General features: G+C 46.2%; 1 protein-coding gene across 2 annotated transcripts; it reads left to right on the forward strand.

Moving 5' to 3' along the window:
* Nucleotides 1–26,578, forward strand: naprt (nicotinate phosphoribosyltransferase). Of its 2 annotated transcripts, XM_041184730.1 has the most exons (13): nt 1–280; nt 1,551–1,678; nt 5,654–5,736; nt 9,369–9,499; nt 11,638–11,753; nt 17,269–17,465; nt 19,859–19,999; nt 20,110–20,194; nt 20,642–20,722; nt 21,260–21,362; nt 22,926–23,083; nt 24,960–25,067; nt 25,815–26,578. In XM_041184730.1, exons 1-13 carry the CDS (start codon nt 73–75, stop codon nt 25,935–25,937), a joined length of 1,662 nt encoding a protein of 553 aa, XP_041040664.1. In that variant the 5' UTR covers nt 1–72; the 3' UTR covers nt 25,938–26,578. The 2 variants fall into 2 exon arrangements, with proteins under 2 accessions (XP_041040664.1, XP_041040665.1); XM_041184731.1 differs by lacking the exon at nt 19,859–19,999.
* The last annotated feature ends 40 nt before the right edge of the window (nt 26,579–26,618 follow it).

Consider the following 26,618-nt stretch of genomic DNA (forward strand, 5'->3'; position numbering starts at 1 on the left):
TACTGAGTGCAGTGCAGAGTGCTGCTGCAAGCACAGCGCCTGCTCTCTCCAAGTTCACAGTCAGCCGCAAAGATGTTGCGAGACTGCACAGTGCAGCCTCTACTCACTGATTTCTATCAGTTCACTATGGCCTACGCATATTGGAAATGTGGGAAAGAGGAGACAAACGCTGTGTTCGAGTTATACTTCAGAGAAAACCCCCTGGGCGGGGAGTTCACCATTTTCGCTGGCCTCCAGGATTGTCTGCTGTTTCTCTCAAAATTCCAGTTAACTGAGGAAGGTAAATACTTTAAACTTCATTAAGCTCTTTCCTGTGAGAGGACATGAGGAATCAAAGATATCACAATAGAATAAGAATTAGAAATAGGAGCAGGAGTAGGCCATTCAGCCCGTTGAGCCTGTTCTGCCATTCAATACAACCGTGTCTGATCTTCCACCTCAGCTCCTCCTACCCCCACTATCCCTCAGCAACCAAAAATCTATCGATCTCTGTCTTGAATACGGTCAATGATGGAGCAGCCACAGCTCTCTCAGGTGCTAAATTCCAAAGATTCACAACCCTTTTGCTTCCTCCTGAAAAGAGGGACATTTTGCCAAACGCTTTATATCATCACTTATTAGGACAAAGGAAGAATTTGCAGCGTTATGTGGAGGAGGCAGGGGAGTAGCACTAAGACGAATTGTTCCCTCGGAGAGCCGGCACAGACTGTAATTTTAGTTCTCTGCACAAATCCCACACTGTTCCCACGAAGCTCAGTGCAAGCTCGAGGAACCACATCTCACCTTTCGATAAGGCGCATTGAGTTCACCGATATCAGACCGTACTCTCTACCCCCATTTTTTTCTGGACGGCAGCTGGTGGGTGATACCCCTGTTATTTCCCATTCACGCCTCCTTTAGATGCACCCTTTGTTTCTTTCCTTGTCCCATCATTGCCACCTTTTGCCTTCCACCATTGCCCCTTCTTGTCACTTAATTTCTCCTGCCTTCTACCCTATCAAAGACCTTTCCCCTTTTGTTGCCCCCAGCCCCCATCTTTCCCTAGCACCCGCACCCCCGCCCCCCTTATATTTCCTTAGTGCTCCCTAACTACTTTCTTAAAACCTGTTACATCTGTTTTTCCAGTTCTGATGAAAGGTCATTGATCTGAATTGCTAACTCAGTATTTCCATATGTTTTTGCTACCAATAGATTTTTTATTGGGCAAAGGATATGGAGCCAAGATGGGTAAATGATGGTTAAGCTACAGGTCAGTCATGAGCTAATTGAGTGGATTGGATGGGGTCAAGGGGATGCATGTTCCCATGTTCCTAACTCTATCGGTGATTATAGACTGGACAAGCTGGTTAGTTATCACCAGGCCACTTGGTGACCCTTAGTTAATGGGGACTGACCTTGCAATGCTGGGATTAAATGTGCAGGCAGGGCTCATGAATGCTAGTTTCCAGCCTACTGTCTGGGGAACTGATCAACTCCTGAGTTGACCCTCAGTCAGGAAATTACCATCTGACACACAATGCGAACGTGACATTTTCTGCTCCTTGCCGCAGATGTCAAGTATCTGCAGTCTGTGCTCCCCCCTACAACAGAACAAGGTTTTTACGATTACCTGCGCAACATCAACACATCAACAGTCACCCTGAGAGCCATGCCTGAGGGATCAGTCGTCTTTCCAAAGGTACTGGAAGGTGAAAAACAACCAATACCCTGCCTGCTATTCAATTCACTGTCACAGAGTGTCCCAGTATCTGTGTCGCTGTTGCCCTATCTGCTCCAGTCTGTGTGTGTGTATCTGTGTATATATGAGTGTGCATGTGTATGTGTGTCAATAAGACCATAAGACATAGGAGCAGAAGTAGGCTATTCGGCCCATCGAGCCTGCCCCACCATTCAATGAGATCATGTCTGATCTGATAATCCTCAACCCCACGTTCCTGCCTTTTCCCCATAAACCTTGATTCCCTTACTGATTAAAAATATGTCTATCTCAGCCCTGAATATACTTAACAACCCAGCCTCTACAGCCCTCTGCGGTGAAGAATTCCACAGATTCACTACCCTCTGAGAGAAGAAATTCCTCCTCATCTCTGTTCTAAGTGGGTGCCCTCTTACTCTGAGATTATGCCCTCTGGCCCTAGACTCTCCCACAAGGGGAAATAACCTCTCAGCATACCTGTCAATCCCCCTAAGAATCTTATATGTTTCAATAAGGTCACCTCTCATTCTTCTAAACTCCAATGAACATAGGCCCAACCTACTCAACCTCTCCTCATAAGAAAATCTTTCCATACCCAGGATCAACCAAGTGAAGCTTCTCTGTACTGCCTCCAATGCCAGTACATCTTTCCTTAGATAAGGGGACCAAAACTTCACAGTATTCTAGGTGTGGTCTAACTAGTGCCTTGTATAGTTTTAGCAAGACTCCCCTATTTTTATACTCCATTCCCTTTGAAATAAAGGCCAACATTCCATTTGCCTTCCCTATTACCTGTTGAACTTGTATGTTAGCTTTTTGTGATTCATGCACAAGGACCCCAAATCCCTCTGTGCTGCAGCTTTCTTCAGTCTTTCTCAATTTAAATAATATTCAGCTCCTCTATTCTTCCTGCCAAAGTGCATAACCTCACATTTTCCCACATTATATTCCGTCGGTTCCTTTTTTGCCCACTCACTTAACCTGTCTAGATCCCTCTGTAGACTCTTTGTGTCATCCTCACCACTTGCCTTCATGTGTCATCTGCAAACTTGGCAATAGTACACTCATTTCCCTCATCCAAGTCGTTAATGTATATTGTAAATAATTATGGCACCAGCACTGATTCTTGTGTTTCTCCACTAATTACAGGTTGCCATCCCAAAATGGCCCCCGTATCCTAACTCTCTGTCTTCTATTAGTTAGCCAATCCTCTATCCATGCTAATATGTTACCCTCAACACCATGGGCTCTTATCTTATTAAGTAACCTTATGTGTGGTACCTTATCGAACGCCTTTTGGAAATCCAAATATATCACATCTACTGGTTCCCCTTTATCCTGCTTGCTACATTCTCAAAGGATTGTAATAAATTTGTCAGGCATGATTTCCCCTTCATGAAGCCATACTGACTCTGCTTGACTAGATTATGTACTTTTAAATGCTCTGCTGTTACATCCTTTATAATAGAGTCCAACATTTTCCCAATGACAGATGTTAAGCTAACTGGCCTATAGCTACCTGTTTTTTGTCTCCCTCCCTTTTTGAATAAGGTTGTTACATTGACAGATTTCCAATCCTCTGGGACTTTTCCAGAATCTAAGGATTCTTGGAAGATTACTACCAGTGCATCCACTATCTCTGCAGCGATTTCCTTCAATACCCTAGGAAGGAACTCATCAGGTCCAGGAGACTTATTGGCCTTCAGCCCCATTAGTTTCCCTAATACTTTTTATCTAATGATAGTTATTGTGTTTATTTCCTCCCCCCTTTTGCCGCACGATTATTTAGTATTTTTGGAATGCTATTAGTGTCTCCTAACATGAAGACTGATGCAAAGTATTTATTCAGCTCCTCTGCCATTTCCTGGTTCCCCATTATTTCCTCATTCTCTAAGGGGCCTATATTGACTTTGGTCTCTCTCTTCCTTTTTATATATTTAATGATGCTCTTACTGTCTGTTTTTATATTACTTGCTAGTTTACCCTCAAAGTTTCCTCTGGCTTGTCACTAAGCTTTGCCACATTCTATGTTTTTTCTTTCACTTTGATACATCCTTGACTTATTTGGTTAACCATGGTTGGTTTATTCCCTTCCTACAATCTTTCTTCCTCAGTGGAATATACCTTTATTGTGAGTCATGAACTATTTTCTTAAACATCTGCCATTGTTCATCAACTGTCTCTTCTGCTAAACTCCTTTCCCAGTCCGCTCCAGCCAACTCTGCCCTCATTCCTTTGTAATTACCATTATTTAAGTTTAGCACAGGTGTTTCCGAACTAAGTTTCTCATTCTCAAACTGAATGCTAAATTCTACCATGTTGTTGTCACTGTTTCCTAGGGGATCTTTTACTCTGAGATCATTTATTAAACCTGCTTTATTACACATTACCAGATCCAAAACAGCCTGATTCCTAGTTGGATCCACAACATATTGTTCTAGGAAATTGTCTCAAATATACTCTATGAATTCTTGCTCGTGGCTACCTCTGCCAATTTGATTTTCCCAATCTACATGGAGATTAAGGTCACCCATGATTAATATACTGCCTTTTTACATGTCCTTATTATCTCCTGATTTATTCTCTGTCTGACAGCATAGCTACTGTAAGGGGGCCTATAGACTACTCCCACCAGTGTCTTCTTGCCTCCACCTATATGGATTCCACATCTTCCGATGAAAGATCATTTCTTGCTATTGTACTTATTCCATCTCGTTCTAACAAAGCTAAAACATTGTTTTATCCCCATCTTTTAGGCTATTTCGATCTTTTTCCCCCATACCATCCCCTCCCCCCATCCCACCCTGACTCTGGCCATCTGTCACTTGCTCATCCTGCTTTCTACTCTTAATGTCACCATTAGCACATCCTTTAGCTAATATCAACACCCCTTTGTCCTTTTGTTTGTGACATCTTTTGCAATCTCTCCTTTGCCTCCACCTATCACTGGCCTTCTATCCAGCTTCATCTGTCCCACCCCCCCTTAAACAGCTTATATTTCACCACATTTCTACTTCTCTTTAGCTCTGAAGAAGAGTCATCTGGACTCAAAATATTAACTGTCTTTCTCTCCACAGATGCTGTCAGACCTGAGTTTTTCCAGCAATTTTTGTTTTTGTTTCAGATTTCCAGCATCCACAGTAGTTTGCTTTCACCAATCAGCTGCTCTCCACCCTCTTTTTAAATGATGTCTCCCGCTTTGTTTTAAATAAAATCCACACACTCACTCACTCTCTGTTTTAAATAAAATCCACACACTCACCCACTCTCTGTTTTGAATGAAGTCCACGCTCACCCACTCTCTGTGTGTTTGCCAGATCGTCATGTGTTACTGTGTGAATCTCTCTCAGTCAGCCAGTGTGTCGTGTGTTAATGTGTGAATCTCTCTCAGTCAGCCAGTGTGTTGTGTGTTAATGTGTGAATCTCTCTCAGTCAGCCAGTGTGTTGTGTGCTTAATGTGTGAATCTCTCTGCCAGTCTGTGTTGGGTGTTAATGTGTGAATCTCTCTCCATCTGTGTGTCGGGTGTTAATGTTTGAATCTCTCTCAGTGAATGTGTAATTCTCTCTCTAAGTCAATCAGCGTGTTGGGTGTTAATGTTTGAATTTCACTTTCAGTCAGTGTGTTGGGTATTAATGTTTGAGTCTCTCTCCATCAGTCAGTGTGTTGGGTGCTAATGTTTGAATTTCGCTTTCAGTCAGTGTGTTGGGTATTAATGTTTGAGTCTCTCTCCATCAGTCAGTGTGTTGGGTGTTAATGTTTGAATCTCACTCTCAGTCAGTGTGTTGGGTATTAATGTTTGAATCTCTCTCCGTCAGTCAGTGTGTTGGGTGTTAATGTGTAAATCTCTCTTAGTGTCGGGTGTTAATGTGTGAATCTCACTCTCAGTCAGTGTGTTGGGTGTTAATGTTTGAATCTCTCTCTGTCAGTCAGTGTGTTATGTGAATCTCTCTTTCCAGGTCGCTTTGTTGGAAGTTGAGGGGCCTCTGGCTATTGTTCAGATTCTCGAGACCCCACTGCTCACTTTGGTGAACTATGCCAGGTCAGAGACCACCACTTGTTTAATTGGCATTTTATTCTCCTGTTTTCTCTCCAGTTGTTTATGAACTCGCTGGGATATGGTCACATGATCACGTGTTCACACTGTCACGTGATTGCATGGTTACAAGCTCATGAGATCATAGAAACAGAAACTAGGAGCAGGAGTAGGCCATTCAGCCCTTCGAGCCTGCTCCGCCATTCATTATGATCATGGCTGATCATCCAACTCAATAGCCTGCTCCCGCTTTCTCCTCATTTCCTTTGATCCCTTTCGCCCCAAGAGCTATATCTAACTCCTTCTTGAAAACATACAATGTTTTGACCTCAACTACTTTCTGTGGTAACGAAATTCCACAGGCTCACCACTTTCTGGGTGAAGCAATTTCTCCTCATCTCAGTCCTAAATGTTCTACCCCGTATCCTCAGACTGTGACCCCTGGTTCTGGGCTCCCCCACCATCGGGAACATCCTTCCTGCATCTTCCCTGTCTAGTCCTGTTAGAACTTTATGGGATTCTATGAGATTCCCCCTCATTCTTCTGAACTCCATCGAATATAATCCTAACCGACTCAATCTCTCCTCATCTGTCAGTCCCGCCATCCCAGGAATCAGTCAGGTAAACCTTCGCTGCACTCCCTCTATAGGAAGCACATCCTTCCTCGGGTAAGGAGACCAAAACTGCACACAATATTCCAGGTGTAGTCTCACCAAGGCCCTGTCCAATTGCAGCAAGACATCCTTGTTCCTGTACTCGAATCCTCTGACTATGAAGGCTAACATACCGTTTGCCTTCTTTACCGCCTGCTGCACCTGCATGCTTACCTTCAGCGACTGGTGTACGAGGACACCCAGGTCTCGTTGTACATTCCCCTCTCTCAATTTATAGCCATTCAGATAATAATCTGCCTTCCTGTTTTTGCTACCAAAGTGGATAACCTCACATTTATCCACATTATACTGCATCTGCTATGCATTTGCCCACTCACTCCACTTGTCCAAATCACACTGAAGCATCTCTGCATCCTCCTCACAGCTCACCCTCCCACCCAGCTTTGTGTCATCTGCAAATTTGGAGACATTACATTTAGTTCCCTCATCTAAATCATTAATATATATTGTGAATAACTGGGGTCCCAGCACCGATTCCTGCGGTACCCCACTAGTCACTGCCTGCCATTGGAAAAAGACCCGTTTATTCCTACTCTTTGTTTCCTGTCTGCCAACCAGTTTTCTATCCATCTCAACACACTACCCCCAATCCCATGCGTTTTAATTTTACACACTAATCTCTTATGTGGGACTTTGTCGAAAGCCTTCTGAAAGTCCAAATAAACAACATCCCACTGGCTCCCCCTCATCAACTCTTTTAGTTACATCCTCGAAAAATTCCAGTAGATTTGTCAAGCATGATTTCCCTTTCATAAATCCATGCTGACTCTGTCCGATTCTGCCACTGTTTTCCACGTGCTCAGCTATTAAATCTTTTATAATGGACTTTAGAATTTTCCCCACTACCGACGTCAGGCTGACTGGTCTATAATTCCCTGTTTTTTCTCTACCTCCCTTTTTAAATATTGGGGTTACATTAGCTACCCTCCAATCTGTAGGAACTGTTCCAGAGCCATATTCATACAGTCACATTTTCACCTGTTCACATATGATATTCCCTCAAATTTCTTTTCGATGTTTGCAACCTGTTTTTGCTCTGTCCGGTAAATTCCAGATGTGTGTCAGCCATTGGTAATACGATTGCCTCTCGATCACAAGGTTCCAGGTTCCAGTCACTCTCCAGGATTGAGCATAAAGATCAAGTTGACATCCCAGTGCAGTACTGAGGGATTGCTGCACTGTCAGAGGTGTTGTCTTTCAGATGCAATATTAAACTGCAGACCTGTCACCCCACACCTTCTACTGTTTCTCCTTTGGTCGTGTCAGCATCACAGACTAATACCTGTATTCCACCAACATTTATATGGGTAGTGCTCGCTAAATTAGGTGTGACCTGCTCTCAGGCGGATGGACAAGATCTCAGCACACTATTCCAAAGAAGAGCACAGGAGTTATCCCCAGTGCCCTGGCCCATATTCATCTCTTAATCAACATCACAAAAAACTGATTGTCTGATCATGACCACATTGCTGTTTGAGGGAGTTTGCAACAGCACTAACTACACTTCAAAAAATACTTCATGGGCTGTAAAGCGCTTTGAGACGTCTGTTGGTCCTGAAAGGTGCTATGTAAATGCAAGCTTTTCTTTTCATATGTTGTTCAGAAGCATCCTCGCATCACTTAGAGGGACTCTTGGTGACATTGTAATGAAGACCACCCTCTTGTCCCTCATCCAGAACGTAAGAAATAGGAGCAGGAGTGGACCATTTGGCCCATCAAGCCTGTTCTGCCGTTCAATACGATCGTGGCTGATCTTGGGCTTGAACTCCATTTTCCCACTCATTCTCCATATCCCTTAATTTCTGGAGGGACCAAAAGTCAGTCTATCCCAGCCTTAAATGTATTCAACGATGGAGAATCCACAACCCTCTGGGATAGAGAATTCCAATGATTCACAATCCTTTGAGTGAAGAAATTTCTCCACATTCTCCACAAAAGATCAGCCTCTTATCCTGAGTTTGTGCCCCCGTGTTTTAGGTTCCCCGACCAGCGGAAACAATCTCTGTGTCCACCCTATCAAGCCTCTTCAGAACTTTCACTGAGAACACCTCTCATTCTCAACTCCAGCGAATATAGGACCACTTTACTCAGCCTCTCATCACAGGACAACCCCCTCATCCCAGGGACCAATCTGGTGAACAGCCTCCAAGGCAGGTATATCCTTCCTTAAACGTGGAGACCAAAACTGCACACACTGTTCCAGATGTGGTCTCACCAAAACCCTGGACAATTGCAGCAAGACTTCTTTACTCTTGTACTCCAATCCCTTTGCAATAAAGGCCAACACGCTTCTCAATTGCTTGCTGCACCTGCAAGTTAACAACCTACGTTCCTTGCCCAAGCACATCCAACTCTCTTTGGACATCAACATTTACACGTTTCACACCTTTTAAACAATATTCTGCTTTTCTATCCTTACGACCAAAGCGAATAACTTCACACTTCCCCACATTATACTCCATCTGCCAGCTTGCAGCCCACTCACTTAACCTGTCTATATCTCTTTGCATCCTCTTTGTCCTCCCAACACCTCCCCTTTCCACCTAGCTTGGTATCATCAGCAAACTCAGTACATCCTCAGTGTGTGTGAGACAGTAACTCTTGGATTATATCCCAGTATTCCAGCGAAATGTAGCCCAGTAAAGTTCCATGTTTGACCTCCAGGCTGTCCTGAGTTATTTACTCTCTTTTACTTGCCTCTGAAGCTCCACGTTGGCCCAGTGCCACTGATCCGCAGCATGGAAAGCTTCAGATGTTATCCCAGGTCCTGTTGCTATCCGTGGATGTTTGTTGGAAGTGTGTGGCCGTTGGGGCATGTCCTTGATGGTCAAAATGGCTACGTGCACGCATGAATGATGGTCCCTCGATATCGTGCCCGGCGCTCGAGCCACCAGTTTCCCAGGAGTAAGTCAACAGCTTCAGGAGGAGAGGGTTGAAAATTGGTTACCATCCTTGTCTCCACAGCCTCGTGGCCACCAACGCTGCCAGATTCAGACTCGCGGCTGGATCAGGGAAACGTCTCCTGGAGATGGGCTTGAGGAGGGCGCAAGGTCCAGATGGTGGGGTCTCAGCCTCGAAGTACTCGTACATAGGAGGTGAGGTTGATGGGTGTACAGTACTCACCCTCTGTCCCATTCGGGTGGTGCAAGATTCTGATCATGGATGTAGAGTTGATGCAAGTTCTCTAATTAGGGGAGAGAGATTTATCAGGCAGAAATATTGATGGTTTCCTCTGTGTTTATGAGCATTATTGGTAGGAGTCTGGGTGGTGATGTCCATATTCAAATTCTTCATCGTCACCTGTGAGCACAGGCTCTAAACCCACTCACAAGCTGAATTCCCAATCCCAGTCCAAATCCCAAAGCCAAACCAAATACAAATCCCAAACCCCAATCCCAAACTCTGGGGAGGAGGTTACAGAGCTAGGGAGGGTTGTAGGACAGGGGAGCAGGTTACAGAGATAAAAACAAGAAAACTGCGGATGCTGGAAATCCAAAACAAAAACAGAATTACCTGGAAAAATTCAGCAGGTCTGGCAGCATCGGCGGAGAAGAAAAGAGTTGACGTTTCGAGTCCTCATGACCCTTCGACAGAACTATCTATCTGTCGAAGGGTCATGAGGACTCGAAACGTCAACTCTTTTCTTCTCCGCCGATGCTGCCCGACCTGCTGAGTTTTTCCAGGTAATTCTGTTTTAGAGCAGGTTACAGAGATAAGGGAGGTTTGTAGGACTGGGGAGGAGATTATAGAGATAGCGAGGGTTGGAGGACAGGGGAGGAGGTTACAGAGATAGGGGGGGTTGTAGGACTGGGGAGGAGGTTACAGATATATGGAGGTTTGTAGGACAGGGGAGGAGGTTACAGAGATAGGGAAGGTTGTAGGACAGGGGAGGAGGTTACAGAGATAGGGAGGGTTGTAGGACAGGGGAGGAGATTACAGAGATAGGGTTGTAGGACAGGGGAGGAGGTTACAGAGATAGGGAGGGTTGTAGGACTGGGGAGGAGGTTACAGAGATAGGGAGGGTTGTAGGGACTGGGGAGAAATTTACAGAGATAGGGAGGGTTGTATGGACTGGGGAGAAGTTTACAGAGGTAGGGAGGTTTGTCGGTGCTGGAGGATGTTACTGAGATAGGGAGGGTTGTAGGGATCGAGGAAGTTACAGAGATAGGGAGAAAGGGACCATGAAGGGATTAAACAAGTGAATGAAAATTTTAAATTTCCTGTATTGGGAGTGATGAGCCAATTTGGTCAGCAAGGAGATGGCTGATGGGAAAACAAAGTCATTGTGGATCAGGACATGGGCAGCAGAGTTTACACTAAGGTGAAGTTTAGGGATGGTTTTGGTTTGCAGGCCAGTCCAGAGAGCATTAGAATCGTCAAATCTGAAAGTGTCAATGTCATAGAAGATGGCTTCAGTGGCAAATGGGCCAAGATGTGCAGATGCAGCAGATGTTGTGGAGCTGTAGGTCCAGGGGTTTCAAAGGGTTGGAAGATTAGTCTGGGGTTGCATAAAGTTGAACACAGATTGATTCAGCCTAGGACAGTGACTGGGAGGGGGATAGAGTTACTGAAGTTTAGAGTGGGAGCCAAAGATGATGGTCCGACCATAATTACAATAACAACCCAATCAAAATTCTAATCCTATCCAACCCTTAATTCCAATCCTATTCTAAATCCCAATCCACATCCCAATAATAATCACAATCCCAAGACTAACAATTGAAACTTTATTCTTTCATGGGATGTGGGTGTCACTGGCAAGGCCGGCATTTGTTGCCCATCCCTAATTGCCCTTGAACTGAGTGGGTTGCTAGGTCATTTCAGAGGGCAGTTAAGAGTCAACCACATGGCTGTGAGCCTGGAGTCACATGTAGGCCAGAATGGGTAAGGATGGCAGATTTCCTTCCCTAAAGCACATTAGTGAACCAGATGGATTTTTATGACATGATTATGCAGTGGTGGGATTTGAACCCTTGTCACCAGGACATTAGCCAAGGCTGCAGGATTATTAGTCCAGTGATATCACCCCTACACCACCATCTCCCCCCTACACCACCATCTCCCCATAACTCCCAATCTAATTCCCAAACACAACCTAAAACCTAATACCAACATAAATCCAACAACTAATACCAATCCCAATGCTAATTACAATCCTACCTAAATTTTAATCCTAAAAAAATCATTTTTGGAAATATGTGTATGTTTTTGTTTTGTACCTGTTTACCACCAGGATTCGATGGCACAAGCAACGTCCTAGCTGGGAAGCTCTATGGGATTCCATTGTTTGGATCCATGGCGCATTCTTACGTCACTTCCTTCATATCAATGTCTGAGGTCAAGGTTCAGGTAAGTGCTTCCTCTCACCTGTGTGTCATTAATCCTGGGACTGACCTGATGATGAGTTACACAAGATAGTAAAACAAATGTAAAACATCCTTTTAATATTAATTCCCAGTTTGTTGGCATTGCTAGCAAGACTGGCATTTAATGTCCATCCCTAGCTTTCTGTGGGAAGGTAATGGTAACTGAGTGGCTTCCTAGGCCATTTCAGAGGACTTTGAAGAGTCAACCATGTTTTTTTTTGCAAAAATATATTTTATTCATAGATATCTGAAAGAACATTATGAAACATTTCAAAATGACCACCACAGAAAATGCAATAATATTCAAGTTTTCTACCTAGATCATGTTGCACCCTGAGGTGCTTCAGTACAATTAAAGGAACATTACAGACATTTCAAAATGGTCGTGGCAGAAAGTGCAATGGTATTTAAGTTACAGATCATGTTGTACTCTGAGATGCTTCAATATAATTGTGGTACATTTAGTATTCACTGCATACATTCAACGTGAGTCATACAGCCCGAGGGGTCTATATCTTTCCCAGCCCCGCGGTGCACTATGGCTGAAAGGTCTTAGACAGCGACCTTTCCCCATTGTGCCTTTGCGGCGGCTGCCCCAAGCTTTAGTGCATCCGCCAACCATGTTGGTGAGACACTGGAGTCACCTCGAGGCTCAGCTTGGGTAAAGATGGCAGGTTTCCTTCCCTAAAGAAACCAAGGTCCGACATCTTCATGGTTACTTTTACTGAGCTGAGCTTCCAACGCCATAGCACCCCCCCTCCCCCCCATCACCAAGAAACCTTGTTTCATCTCCTTATAATTACCCGACTCTACACATGTCTCAGCCCACCTGCCACTGAACCCTCGTCCACGCCTTTGATATACCCTAGATGACTATTCTAATGCACTCCTGACGGCCCTCCAAGTCTATCCTACATAAATTTGAGGTCACCCATAATTCTACTGCCCATGTCTTTCCTTGCACCAAGGCCCATTCACCCATCCTTCCTATGCTCCTGACCTACACTGGCCCCCAGTCAGGCGACACCTCGATTTTAATATTCTCAACCATGTTTTCAAATCCCTCCATGGCCTTGTCCCTCCCTCTCGTTGTAACCTCCTCCAATCCCAGAACCCCCTGAGATATCTGCGCTCCTCTTAATTCTGGCCTCTTGAGCATCCTCGATTTTAATTGCCCCACCGTTGGTGTGGCTGTGCCTTCAGTGTCTAGGCCCCAAGCTCTGGGATTCCCTCCGTAACCCTCTTTTTTTTTAAAAGCAAAATACTGCGGATGATGGAAATCTGAAATAAAAACAGAAAATGCTGGAAAAGCTCAGCAGGTCTGACAACAACTGTGGAGAGAGAAACAGAGTTAACGTCTCAAGTCTGTATGACTTCTTCAGAGCCTCTTTTTAAAAATATTTATTCATTTGGGATGTGGGAGTCGCTGGCCAGGTCAGCATTTATCGTCCATCCCTAATTGCCCTAGAGAAGACCCTAAGACCATAAGACAAAGGAGTAGAAATTAGGCCATTTGGCCCATCAAGTCTGCTCTGCCATTCAAAGAAGGTCCTTAAGAAGATCCTTAAAGTCTACTCCTTTGTCCAAGCTTCTGGTCACTTTACTGAATACCTCCTTATGCGGCTTGGGGTCGAGTTTTGTTTTATAATGCTCCTCTGAAGTGCCCTGGGTCATTATAAATACAAGTTGTTGACCCTGAGGCAGGTCGAAAACCTGAAATATCTCCACAGAGTGCAGAGTGGAGCAGGCTCAACACTTGCCATCAGAACAGCTTTCCAGCAGAGCAGACATTCATGTTAAAAAAAAAACCTTTGTTAAGCTTGGAGCACTCTTCAGACTTCTAAGTGTCAGCTGTGGCCCAGTTCCTATTACTGTCACTTCTGAGCCACTAGGTTTTGGGTTCATGTCCTATTCCAGGCCTTGAGTGCAAACATGAAGTCTGATCACTCCAGTGCAGTGCTGTGGGAGTGCTGCACTCCAGGAGGCGCTGTCTTTCGGATGAGGTCTTAACCTGGGGCACTCCCTGCCTGCTTGGCCGCAGTACGTCATTGGCTGTTAAGCGCTTTTGAGACCTCTGGTGGTCATGAAAAGGACTTTATAAATGCAAGTGTTGTACAAACCCATTTGGTTCATTAATGTCCTTTTGGGAAGGAAATCTGTCACCTGGCCTACATGTGCCTCCAGACCCTAACCGCAGTGCGGTTAACTCTTAGCTGCCCTGTGAAATGGTCTAGCAAGCCCAACTGGGTAATTAATGACGGGCAATAAATGCTGGCCTTGCCAGCGATGCCCACATTCCGTGAATACATTTTTAAAAATTGTCTAGCATTTCCTATGTTCTGCCATCAGATCAATCGGGCCTGGATTCAAACTCTTGTCCCAGTCTAGTGTTTGACTCACCCTCTACCCAGTCAGTGGAACATAGAAACAGGGGGAACAGCTTTTTGGAGGGAGAGAGTTCTAGATTTCCGCTACCCTTTGTGTGAAGAAGTGCTTCCTGATATCACCCCTGAATGGCCTGGCATTAATTTTAGGGTCATATTCTGGACTCCCTAACCTTCACCAGAAATAATAGGATCAATGCAGAGAAAATATTTTATACACCTTAACCAATCTGACCATGGTTTGATCATCTGTCTAGAGAATTCCAACGCCATCTGTGGTGAAGGTCAGCTGACATTAGAATGCTAGAGATCGTAGGTAGGAGTAGTGGTAATGGTGTTGTGGTAATGTTACTGGGCTAGTAACCCAGAGGCCAAGGTTAATGCCCTGGGGACATGGGTTCAAATCCCACCAGGGCAGCTGCTGGAATTTAATTCAATTAATTAAACCTGAAATTGAAAGCTTAGTAATGGTGACCATGAAACTAGCATCGATTCTTGTAAAGACCCATCTGGGTCACTAATGCCCTGTAAGGAAGGAAATCTGCAGTCATTACCTGGTCTGGCCTACATGTGACTCCAGACCCACAGCAATGTGGGTGACTCTAAAATGGCCTGGCAAGCCACGCAGTTCAAGGGCAGTTAGGGATGGGCAACAAATGCCAGCAATACCCACATGCTGTCAAAGAATAAATAAAAAGGTCACCAAGGTGAGGAATGTTAGTAATGTTACGGAGCCATTTTACATAAAGGAGTAAAAACAAAAAACTGCGGATGCTGGAAATCCAAAACAAAAACAGAATTACCTGGAAAAACTCAGCAGGTCTGGCAGCATCGGCGGAGAAGAAAAGAGTTGACGTTTCGAGTCCTCATGACCCTTCAGTTCTGTCGAAGGGTCATGAGGACTCGAAACGTCAACTCTTTTCTTCTCCGCCGATGCTGCCAGACCCGCTGAGTTTTTCCAGGTAATTCTGTTTTTGTTTTACATAAAGGAGTGCTAGGTTGGGCACAATGTGGTTTTGAATCATAGAGAGCCCCACTCAATTATTCCAACAATGCCTCAGCCACACATCTAATGTGATATTTATCTCTATCCGCTGCCATAATTTACAGTGAGATCCCCAATTTAGAATGGACTAGGGAGAGTTGTAAACTATGGACAGGATTCTTGGGCCCATGATGACTGCTACTCCTGTTTCTACATTCAATCAATTTACTTACCTTCTTGATTAGGCCTAGCAGACTATCGCTAGGCCTGGTTTTCTTACTGAGGGCATGAGCTTTTTTAAGACATTTGTTCATGGGATGTGGGTGTCACTGGCTAGGCCAGCATTTATTGCCCATCCCTAATTGCCCTTGTTCAGAGGGCAGTTAAAAGTCAACCACATTGCTGTGGGTCTGGAGTCACATGTAGGCCAGACCAGGTAAGGATGGCAGATTTCCTTCCCTATAGGACATTAGTGACTCAGATGGGTTTGAGCTACCTCAGAGGAAATCCACTTTGGAGTCTCATAAAGACATTAGGAAGATAATAACATAAGAAATAGCAGGAGCGGGCCATTCAGCCCCTTGAGCCTTCTCTGCTATTTAGTAAGATCATGGCTGATCTTTTACCTCAACTCCACTCTCCTGTTCTAGCCCCATATATCCCACGATGCCCTTAGAGCTCAAAAATCTAGCAGCGATCTTCAACTTGAATACGATTACGGACTGAGCACCTCCCAGCTCTCTGGGGCAGAGAATTCACAGCCCTCTGAGCAAAGAAATTCCTCCTCATCTCAGTCCTGAACGACTGATCCTTTATCCTGAGACTATGGTTCCTATAGTTCCTTGAAGCAGGAGAGTGTCTCAGCACTTAGCCTGTCAAGCCCTCTCAGAATTTCAATGAGGATAACCCTCATTCTTTTAAATATAGGCCCATTCTGCTCAGTCTTCCCTCAATGGACAACGCTCTCCTCCTGGTTCTTAGGAACAGTAGTAGCCAAGCAAGCGGCTCAAGCCTGTTTCACCCTTCAGTGAGAGAATGGCTGATCCGCATCTTAACCCCTACTACCCAACTTGGCTCCGCATCCCTTAATAGCCTTCGGCTGGATCAATCTTACATTTAAGATTATTAATTCTACTCAAATTCATTAATCATCTATTGGTTATTATGGGAGAGAATTCCACAATTCCTACCACCTTTTGCAAGAAGAATTATTTCCCAACTGTTCTCTAGACTGGCCTGGTTCTGATTTAATGGTTATGTGCCCTGGTCTAGACTCCCCCACCACTGGAAAAGGTTTTTCTCTCTCTCTACCCAATGAATTCCTCTCAAATTCCTGAAAATCATAATCAAATCCCTCATTAACCCTTTCTATTAGAGGGAACACAAGCCTAGTTTATATAATCTCTCTTAAATCTTCAGCTGCTCATTTATTTGCAAATGCAAAGGTACCCTTACTCAACTAGCCCACGCTTGCAAAACTCAAAACAAAATGTCTACTGTTGGATGTGATCCCGCGATTGGACAGCACTTGCTGAACGATCCTGAGTGCGCCAATAGTTACACTAACAACCAATTAATTAAACCAAGATAATCAGTTGAGCTCATTACGTGGCTCATTTAGGTTCACTAGAAGTGACATACATTCATAAACAGGGGCCTGTTCTCTGCAAACAAAAGGAATATGTTCAAGCCTTGCACCTTTTTTGAATTACCCTGTGAGATTAGGGAGCCTATAGCTCCTTGTTGCTTTCTCCATTGCAACAGCTCAGCCAGTCAGAGTTGACTTGTCAACCAATCAGCACTCTTTTCTCCTGCGGTGTGAATTGCTGCGATTGTTTGAAATTTGGCATTCTTGTGTTTGTCCTAATGAGTGCAAGACAAAAAGCTTCAGCAATTCTCTTTTCGGCAATATTTAAGTTCGTCACTCTGTCATTTGCACCTCCTCTGGGTACACCCTTTCTTGTCCACTATGATGGGTAGTGCACTCCGACCAGGAAATGTGTCCACACTCCCTGCCTGCCACATTGGGGCCTTTAGTAGTCTACGTTCTGCCTGAAAGATGGACCAATTTCCAGGCCGAAGAATGTCCAAACTCACGGCATTTTGTTTTCTTTCTCAACGCCTACCAGACCCTGAAACCTGCGTCTGGGGGACAGCCTGCAGTGGATTTTGTTTCTCTGTGTGAGAAGTGGCTCGTTCGGGTCTGCCGCCTTCTGCACATGTCTCAGGATCAAATCAATTCCTCCGAGTTGGCAGCCTTCATCTCCTACGCCGTGACGTATCCGGGCAACTTCATCGCCCTGGTCGACACGTACAATGTGATGAGGTAGAAAACTGAGTTTGTAATTTTTTATAATAGCCGTTTGGGGCAACCCGTTGCAATGCAGCCCAAATGCAGCAATGTTCACCCAGTAACGTCCCACACATGGCGAAGGGGGTCACTGAGCAGTTCATCAGCCACAACTCAATTGGTAGCAAACCCCCCCTGCCAGAAGGTTGTGAGTTCAAGTCCTACTGCAGGATCTTGACACAAAATCTAGGCTGAGGGAGGGCTGCACTGTCAGAGGTGCCATCTTTTGGATAAGATGTTGAACCGAGGAAGAAAGAGGTACAAGGATAGGTTTTGATGAAGTGTGGAGGAGACTAGGGTGGAGCATAAACACCAGCAAAGACTAGTTGGGCCGAATGGCCTGTTTCCATGCTGTAAATAGAATGTAATAATAGATTGAAGTTCGTCTGATTGTACTTTAACGTCTTTGTTTCTCTCTCCCACCCTTCTTAAATAATGAAGCCCACTTGATTGGCACCTCATCCACCACATTAAACATTCACTCCCTCCACCACCAATGCCCAGTGGCAGCAGTGTGTACCATCTACAAGGTGGTATACTCACCAAGCCTTCTTCAACAGCACCTTCCAAACTCGCAACCTCGACCATCTAGAAGGACAAGGGCAGCAGACTCATGGGAACACCACCACCTGGAAGTTCCCCTCCAAGCCACTCACCATCCTGACTTTTCTTTAAAATTAATTTTACGAGATGTGGGCATCGCCAGCATTTATTGCCCATCCTAATTTCCCTTGAGAAAGTTGGGACTATATCATCGTTCCTTCACTGTCGCTGGGTCAAAACCCTGGAATTCCCTCCCTAACAGCACTGTGGGTGTACCTACACTACATGAACTGCAGCGGCTCAAGAAGGCAACTCACCACCACCTTCTCAAGGGCAACTAGGGATGGGCAATAAATGCTGGCCCAGCCAGTGATGCCCACATCCCGTTAAAGAATAAAAAAAGTGAGACTGGTGATTGTCTAATCCAAGGACCTCCATAACATTTAAGAAGTATTTGGATGTGCACTTGTGATGCCATGGTATACAAGGCTATGGGCCTAGTGCTGGAAAATGGGATTAGAATAGTTAGGTACTTGTTTAACCGGCACAGACTTGATGGGCTGAAGGGCCTTCTTCTGTGCTGTAGACCTCTATGACTCTGTGACTCTAAGGAGATAATTCCTGAATTGAGAGAATTTGGAAGATCATCAGTAACATATCAATAATCCTCACCCATCAGGTCCTGGAGGCTTGTCAATTATCAATCATATTATTTTCTCCATTATCTTTTCAGTTTTGTAAGTTCCTCTCCAGAGGTGGGATGAGGACGAACATAGAGTTATGGGGATAGAGCAGAGGAGGGGGATTAATTGGATAGCTCGTTCAAAAAGCTGGGGCAGACATGATAGGCCGAATGGCCTCCTCCTGTGCTGTAAAATTCTACGGCTGGAATTTTGTTCTTGCAGTCCTGCCAATGGGCCTGAAATTGGAGGTGACCCCATTTTGGCTGCCTGCGGAGCCTGGAGCCACATTTTACAGGGGATCAGGCAAATAGTTCATTGCAGTCGGAACTGCTGTCCCTTTTAAGGATTTTTGGTCACCCCCTAGGAGCTGCTGGGCAATCAGAGGACCATTAGCTCAGCAGTGCCACCGGGAGTGGTGGCTCCAGCTGGGACTGCACCTGGAGGGAAATGGCCGCCATGAATGGAAGGAAGCCTCACACTTGATAAGTGGGGTTTGTCACGCCCTTGGAGAGGGCAAGGTGAAGGTAGACGGCCGCATCACTGCAGAAGTTGGCCATTGCCACTGGGGGTGGGGGCACACTGAGAACCAAATAGTGCCCAGATAGGAGGACCCCACAGATTTCCCCACCTGTCAGAGGGCTCCTGGCAAAATGCTAGCAGTGGGGCGAAGGCTTTAAATATCAAGAGCTCAATTTGCCTCAGAGCCATTTGCCATCTTCCCTCTAGTCACTCTATCCCCCTACGTCTTCTCTCACTATTTTGTCTTCAGAGGGCTGGTAAAATCCAGCTCTATGATGCTAACACTAGGATGATTTCTTTTTATATTCGTTCACAGGATCTGGGTGTCGCTGGCTAGGCCCAGCATTTATTACCCACCCCTAATTGCCCTTGTTCAGAGGGCTGATATGGTGTTGGCCATTTAACCCAGCGCACGTCTTCTTACACAATCCAGCATCTGCTGGGATAAGACCCGTGACTTGGTGCAGAGTTGTCAGCCCAGGATGGCGCTGCGGGTTTTGTAGGCCCCGTCATGAGCGTTGGGCCTCCTGAAGGAGCCGTTTCTTGGCCTGGACAGCTGTAGCAGGCTGCGAAAGTCGGGAGTCCCGTGGAGATCCCTAACGCTGTCTTCACATTCCCTCACAGGAGTGGAGTTCCCAACTTCTGTGCTGTGTCCTTGGCTCTGCACGAGATGGGGTACAGAACTCACGGACTGCGGCTAGACAGTGGAGACCTGGTGCAGCAGTCCTTAAAGATTCGCCACACACTACAGGCCTGTGCTGAGGAGTAAGTCTGGCCACCCATACTCACCTCGATTTCTCTTCTTGCTTTTGCCAAATTTCTCCCCTCCCTTTGTTGAATGACCTGCTTCATGACAAACTGCTTTTACCCCTCAGATTCAAAGTTTCCTGGTTTTCAGATATACCCATTATCATCAGCAATGGCATCAGTGAAAAAGATCTCATAAACTTACAGAACCAGGTGAGAGTAACACACCAGTGACGGGTGAGAGTGATGTGCCCTCAGCAACAGGTGAGAGTGGCACACCTATAGTGACGCCTGTCTGTACCTCACTCCTGCCTGCTCTCACCTTCCTCCCTCTCCTCTCCCTCACCTCCTCACTCAAAACCTCCTGCCCCTCCTCTCTCCCCTCACTCTAACCCTCGAACCCATCCCCTCTCTTAAATCCTCCTGCCCCTCCCCTCATTCAAACCCTCCTGCCTGACCCCCTCTCTCAAGCCATTCTGCTCCTCCCCCTCTCTCAAACCCTCCTGCTCCTCTCCTCCCCTTCTCTCAAACCCTCCAACCCCTCTCCCCTCTCCCAAACCCCCATCCCCTCACTCAAATCCTCCAGCACCCACCCCCCTCCCCTCATGCCCCTCCCCCTCTAACCCTCGTTCACTAATTGTCCAATTCCTTGTTTTCTAGAGGCATGAAGTTGATTCAATTGGTGTGGGAACAAATCTGGTTACTTGCCCACTACAGCCGTCCTTGGGTTGTGTGTATAAGGTACAGTGGTGGGGCGTGTGGGGGGAAGGGATGGTTTGGAGGGTGGGATGTTCAAGGCTACACTTAGGGGTAGATGACTGACAGCACCCGTTAGGTTAACAAAGAAACTGAGGGTTGTAGGGGGGGTCTGGAGGAGGTCACATAGTGGAGGGAGAGAGGGGGCCGAGGTGGTTACAGAAATAGGGTTGTAAGGGCCTCCAACCCCTAACAGTGGAGCTCCGACGCCGGGCCGATCGCCGGGTCGGAGCTCTGGACTCTGGCCCAATTCCTATGTCGGTGTTCCTCTAATCCGGAATCCGGGAGAAATGGGTCCCGTGTAGACACAAGGACCAAAATCTCTGCTCGCTGGCTTTCACTACCCCACGCCATCCACCGCCACCCCCCCCCCCCCCCCCCCCCCCACCCCCACACTCCGATTCGCTTGCTGGCCACGGGGAATCATCAGATTTCCTTCCCTGGTAAATACAGCCCCACTCTCTGGGACTTGGGAATTCTCAGGTTCCTACCCTGCTGACTGACCTTATCTTTACTCTGCAGCTGACACAGGTCTGTGGGAAAGCCCGGATCAAACTGACTGAGGATAAGGAGAAAATGACTCTCCCTGGAAAGAAGACAGCTTACAGACTGTACGGCCTTGACGGTGAGAGATGGGACAGGAGGGAATTAGGATGCTGGCTAACTGGAAGTGACCTGCCAGGTTAAGGCAGGAATAGGCAGCCAGTGTTCCTACCCGACCCTACCCGACAATCACCACCGGGAGTTCACACGGATGAAATGTGTGAAAGGATTTGCATTTATGTAGCACCTTTCGCAACCCCATGACATCACAAAGCCCTTTCCAGTATGAAGTCCTTCCATGCAGTCACTGCCTTAACGTAGGAAAGGCAGCAGCCATTTTGTGCACAGCAAGCTCCCCTGAACAGCAATGTGATAATGCCAAAATAATCTAACCTTGGAAGGTTGATTGAGGGACAAATCTTGGCCAGGAGACTGGTAGCAAAAAGTGCTACCAATTGAATCAGCCCAGCAGCTACCAAGTTAGGCCTCAGTCTCAACCAAATGTTTTAGGCCCAATATCAAATCCAGGTGCTCCGCCAAATCCAGATGTTTCACGCCTTGACTAAAGGTGACTAAAATACAACTTAAAGGGGGAGAAATGTGATTTTTTTTTTCTCTCTGATAAAACATTTCACTAGACCTGGTCCATTGTATATTTTATGTCTCAGAGCTAAGCAGAGATGACACCAGCTTCTATGAGTGTCACAGGTTTTACTTACAGTGCTTAATAATGTCTGCTCCATGCTTACAGCTCTTGTTTCTGGCAACTTCTACAGTTTTTAAAAAAATTTTATTTGAGCCCATACCCAGGCTTAACTAATCAAACATGGTGAGCATCAATAGTAACAGGTTCACATAATCAAATGCAGAACAATTAAACACTGCAGCACTTAGCAGCCCAGCCTCTTGTGCATTTAAAGTTGAAATTATTGGCAGGATGTCTGAGGAGACGCTATGAGAGACACAACAGCGGGCTGGTAAAAACAGATCAAAAACACTCAGATTTTGTTTTTTAACTGCTTTAGCTCCCTCCAGAGCTCATTATAATCTGGAATGTACAAGCTCCCCGAGTTTAGCTCTCTTTAAGAGACTGGATCATTATGTGTGGTATTTTCTTTTAGATTGCACATGCGTGTACACATCGGAGGTTTGGCAGGGGTGCCTGGTATTCCTGAGGTCTGTTAGTGGTCACCCTGGTCTGGGGGATTCAGCCCAAAATGTTTGTACATGTAATGGTGTCATAACCATGATGCGCATCTTCAGTGTAGACTTGGAGCTAGGGGGTGTGATACCCTCAGAGAAAGACCCCTGTACACTGCCTCCTAGTCCTGCGAGGGACAGACGGAGAAGCTTAGCAGCAGGATCAATAGGCATGGAAGACCAGAAGAATAAAAAGTAAAATAAAGGGAGCCTTGATGTATTTGGTTACTAATTATCGAGCATCAAGGCAGCCATGCAGCTTAAAGTTTCTATATTTCTGAGGTCTGGATGTCAATCGAGTCCAGGCTATGGAATGGAAGTCTCTATGTCTGCTGGGGGTGAGGTAAAAGTTTTGGAACGTGAATGACAAGCAATATGTTGAAAAACAAACAGCGAATCCGCCTCACCTTTCTCGTCCTCTCTCTTCACCATCCTCCTTCCCCAGGAAGTCCCTTCCTCGACCTCCTGACGCTGGGTGATGAACCTGCCCCGAGGGCTGGTGAGGAAATTCGCTGTCATGTGCTGAACAGAAGGGACGACTGTCTCCAGGTGACAGCGGCCAGAGTGGAGACCCTTCACCGGGTTTACTATCAACATGGCCAGGTGAGTGACAGACCCCTCGAGCTTCAGCCATTGCTTGTTCCATCTGGGCTGCCGGCTTGACACGCTCCTGGGGGTTTTATCGTGTGACCCTCACGCGCTGTCAGTCTTTCTCCTCCAGCTCCAACATGTTTATCAAAATTAAATTCGATTTTTTTTTTTAAATACCCTTTGATTTTCCTTCTGGGAGCAGCTTGCAGCAGTGTCCCAGAGATCAACCTTCATTTCCTCCAGATTCAAGGACAATGTGAACGATAGGCACGGGAGGAGGTCATTCAGCCCAGACAGTGTCTTTTTTAAAATTTATTCTTTCACGGGATGTGGATTTCACTGGCTGGGCCAGCATTTATTGCCCATCCCTAATTGCTCTTGAAGATGGTGGTGAGCTGCCTTCTTGAACCGCTGCAGTCCATGTGGTGTAGGTACATCCACAGTGCTGTTAGGGAGGGAGTTCCAGGATTTTGACCCAGCGACAGTGAAGGAATGGTGATATATTTCCAAGTCAGGATGGTGAGTGACTTGGAGGGGAACTTCCAGGTGGTGATGTTCCCATCTATCTGCTGCCCCTGTCCTCCTACGTGTAAGAGGTTGTGGGTTTGGGAGGTGTTGTCGAAGGAGCTTTGGCAAGTTGCTGCAGTGCATCTTGTAGATGGTGCACCCTGCTGCTACTGTGCATCAGTAGTGGAGTGAGTGGATGTTTAAGGTGGTAGATGGGGTGCATATCAAGCAAGCTGTTTTGCCCTGGATGGTATCAAGCTTCTTGAGTGTTGATGGAGTTGCACTCATCCAGGCAAGTGGGGAGTATTTCATCACACTCCTGACTTGTGCCTTGTAGATGGTGGACAGGTTTTGGGGAGTCAGGAAGTGAGTTACTCACCACAGAATTCCAGGCCTCTGTATTAGACACTGTATTAAATGGCTGGTCCAGCTCAGTTTCTGGTCAACGGTAAGCCCCAGAATGTTGATAGTGGGGGACTCAGCGATGGTGATGCCATGAAAGTCAAGAGGAGATGGTTAGATTCTCTTATGTTGTAGATGGTCCACTTATGTGGCATGAATGTTATTTGCCACTTGTCAGCCCAAGCCTGAATGTTGCCCAGGTCTTGCTGCATTTGGACTGAACTTTCTGAGGTCAGCCATGATCTGATTGAACAGCGGAACACTATTGAACAGCAGAGTCTTCTGGATATCACTGCAGGAGTTCCTCAGGGTAGTGTCCTCGGCCCAGCCACCTTCAGCTGCTTCATCAATGACCTTCCTTCCATCATAAGGTCAGAAGTGGAGATGTTCGGTGATGATTTGCAACTCGCGAATGACGCTGAACATTGTGCAATCATCAGCCAACTTCCCCACTTCTGACCTTCTGATGGAAGGAAGGTCATTGATGAAGCAGCTAAAAATGTCTGGGCCAAGGACGCTTCCCTGAGGAACTCATACAGTGATGTCCAGAGACTCTGCTGTTCAATGGTGTTCCGCTGTTCAATCAGATCATGGCTGACCTGTATCTCAACTAATCCACAGGGGAATCAGGGGGGCTACAGACATGATAAAACACTAAGATCCCTATGCATGACCATATAGAGTACTCCATCCATAGCACAGGTTCGACCCAGAGTAAGACTCCCACAGCAAATTAATATTACCAGAATAGTACCCCCCCACCCTTCACAAAAGGAACAGGCGGGACACTCTCAGATCTTTCTGTACCCCTTGAATTCTGCCTCCTGGTGGATTGACTGGGAAGAAGCATTGATACCTTACCCTCCTGAACAGTGATGGACTTAGGGTTAGGTTCATAGAAGAGTGACAGGACACAAATGGAGTAGAATATGTGAGCAGTTCATCTATTTCTAATTGTGTGTTTTGGGGGGGGGTTTAGATTTCCGAGGGCTTGTGTACATCATCAGAGATCAAGAGCCATGCCCAGAACTCCCTGACCAACCTCCATCCAAAGCACAAGCATCTTCAGGACCCTGTTCCTTACCAGGTAGGAGACCAAACACGAAGCTTCCTAATGCAAGTTCTCCTTTAGATGTTAGTTAATTGAAGGATTCGCGATGGGGAATCTGGTTTCTGCCCAGTTCCTTGCCATGAGCTCTGACCGCTCAGAAGGGAAAGGCTCCCCTGCCCCGATTTTAACTCCGGGTCTGTTTTGGGTGGTGGGTAGTGAGGGAGACCAGCCGGAAACTCGGCTGCTGTGCTGGAGGCACGGCCTCACTGAAATTCCTGCCAAACCATCTTCTCACCAGGATTGACGGGGATTTGGCCCGGAGTGGTGGGATTAGTTTCCAAGGCCATCTTGCAGGGGTCGTTTGGGGTGGGTGGGTGGGTGGGTGGGTGGGGGGGGGGGGGGGGGGGGGGGGGAGGGAGAGGCCTCATGTCTGGGAAGAAAGAGGGCAGGAAGGCCATGGATGGTGATAGATCCTGTACACCAATATCACCCCCTGCCTGAAAACTCAATCAAACCCCAACTCTTGCCTTGACTCTGCTGTTTGATTTACCACATCTTCCCAAGTTTGATCTGATTTGATTTTGAAGAGCAGGGGAGTTCTCTCTGACATCCCAGCCAAAATTTATCCCTCGATCACATTATCATGTTGCTATCTGTGGGAGCTTGCTGTATGCAAATTGGCTGGTCTGACATTACAACGTTGGCTGTAAAGCGCTTTGGGGATGTCCCGGGGATGTGAAAGGAGCTATATCAATGTAACTTCTTCCTTTGTTCTAACTCCAGGTTGCTATTTCACTGAAACTTTGTGACCTCCTGAACGACCTCACAAAAGAGAGCAAACCAGTCTCTGAGGCCCCGAATGAGCCAATTGCTTCTCAGCTCCCTGTAGATGTCAATGGCCTTTAAGAAACACTGCAGAACCGGACCCTGAAAAATAGCCACAAACTTCCTGAACAACGTGTGGCTTTTTATGATAACTATGCTTCCAACCGTAGTCTTTTTAGTCAACCCCCCTGCCTAGCACCCCACCCTCCGCCCATCAACCCCACCCTCTGCCTGCCAACCCCCACTACTCCGCGCGTCATCCTCCCCCCTCTGCCCATCATCCTCCTGACCCCTCCCCCCGTCATCCTCCCCCCTCCGCCTATCATCCTCCCCCCCTCTCCGCCCAGATCTGCTCCAGGAGGTACTTCAATTCTCCAGTTGACATCTCCAGAAGCCGCCAAATGGACAGCCAAACTAGACATCCTTTTAGAAGCATATTCCGCCATCTGAAAGAGTCTGCAGTAATAATGGGTAGGGTAATTCGTGGTTAGGTTAGTAATTCAAAGTGTGTGGGTTCAAATCTCCTCATGGCAGTTTGAGGATTTGAATTCCATTTCTTTTTGGAAATAGAAACCCAGCGTCAGTAACACTGATGACAAAGCTGTCAAACTGTCATTAAAAGTCAATTCAGATAGAAGCAAAATACTGCGGATGCTGGAAATCTGAAACAAAAACAGAAAATGCTGGAAAGACTCAGCAGGTCTGACAGCATCTGCGGAGAAAAAGACAGAGTTAACGTTTCAAGTCCATATGACTCTTCAT

The sequence above is a fragment of the Carcharodon carcharias genome, chromosome 3 (assembly GCF_017639515.1).
Source record: "Carcharodon carcharias isolate sCarCar2 chromosome 3, sCarCar2.pri, whole genome shotgun sequence".
NCBI lineage: Eukaryota > Metazoa > Chordata > Chondrichthyes > Lamniformes > Lamnidae > Carcharodon > Carcharodon carcharias.

What these genes read in the sequence shown, in the direction of transcription:
- naprt (XM_041184730.1), top strand. Translation starts at nt 73, where the DNA reads ATGTTGCGAGACTGCACAGTGCAGCCTCTACTCACTGATTTCTATCAG. An exon ending in ACTTTGGTGAACTATGCCAG is followed by an intron (nt 5,737 to 9,368) that starts GTCAGAGACCAC and finishes TTGTCTCCACAG; the next exon opens with CCTCGTGGCCACCAACGCTG. An exon ending in TCATAAACTTACAGAACCAG is followed by an intron (nt 20,195 to 20,641) that starts GTGAGAGTAACA and finishes CTTGTTTTCTAG; the next exon opens with AGGCATGAAGTTGATTCAAT.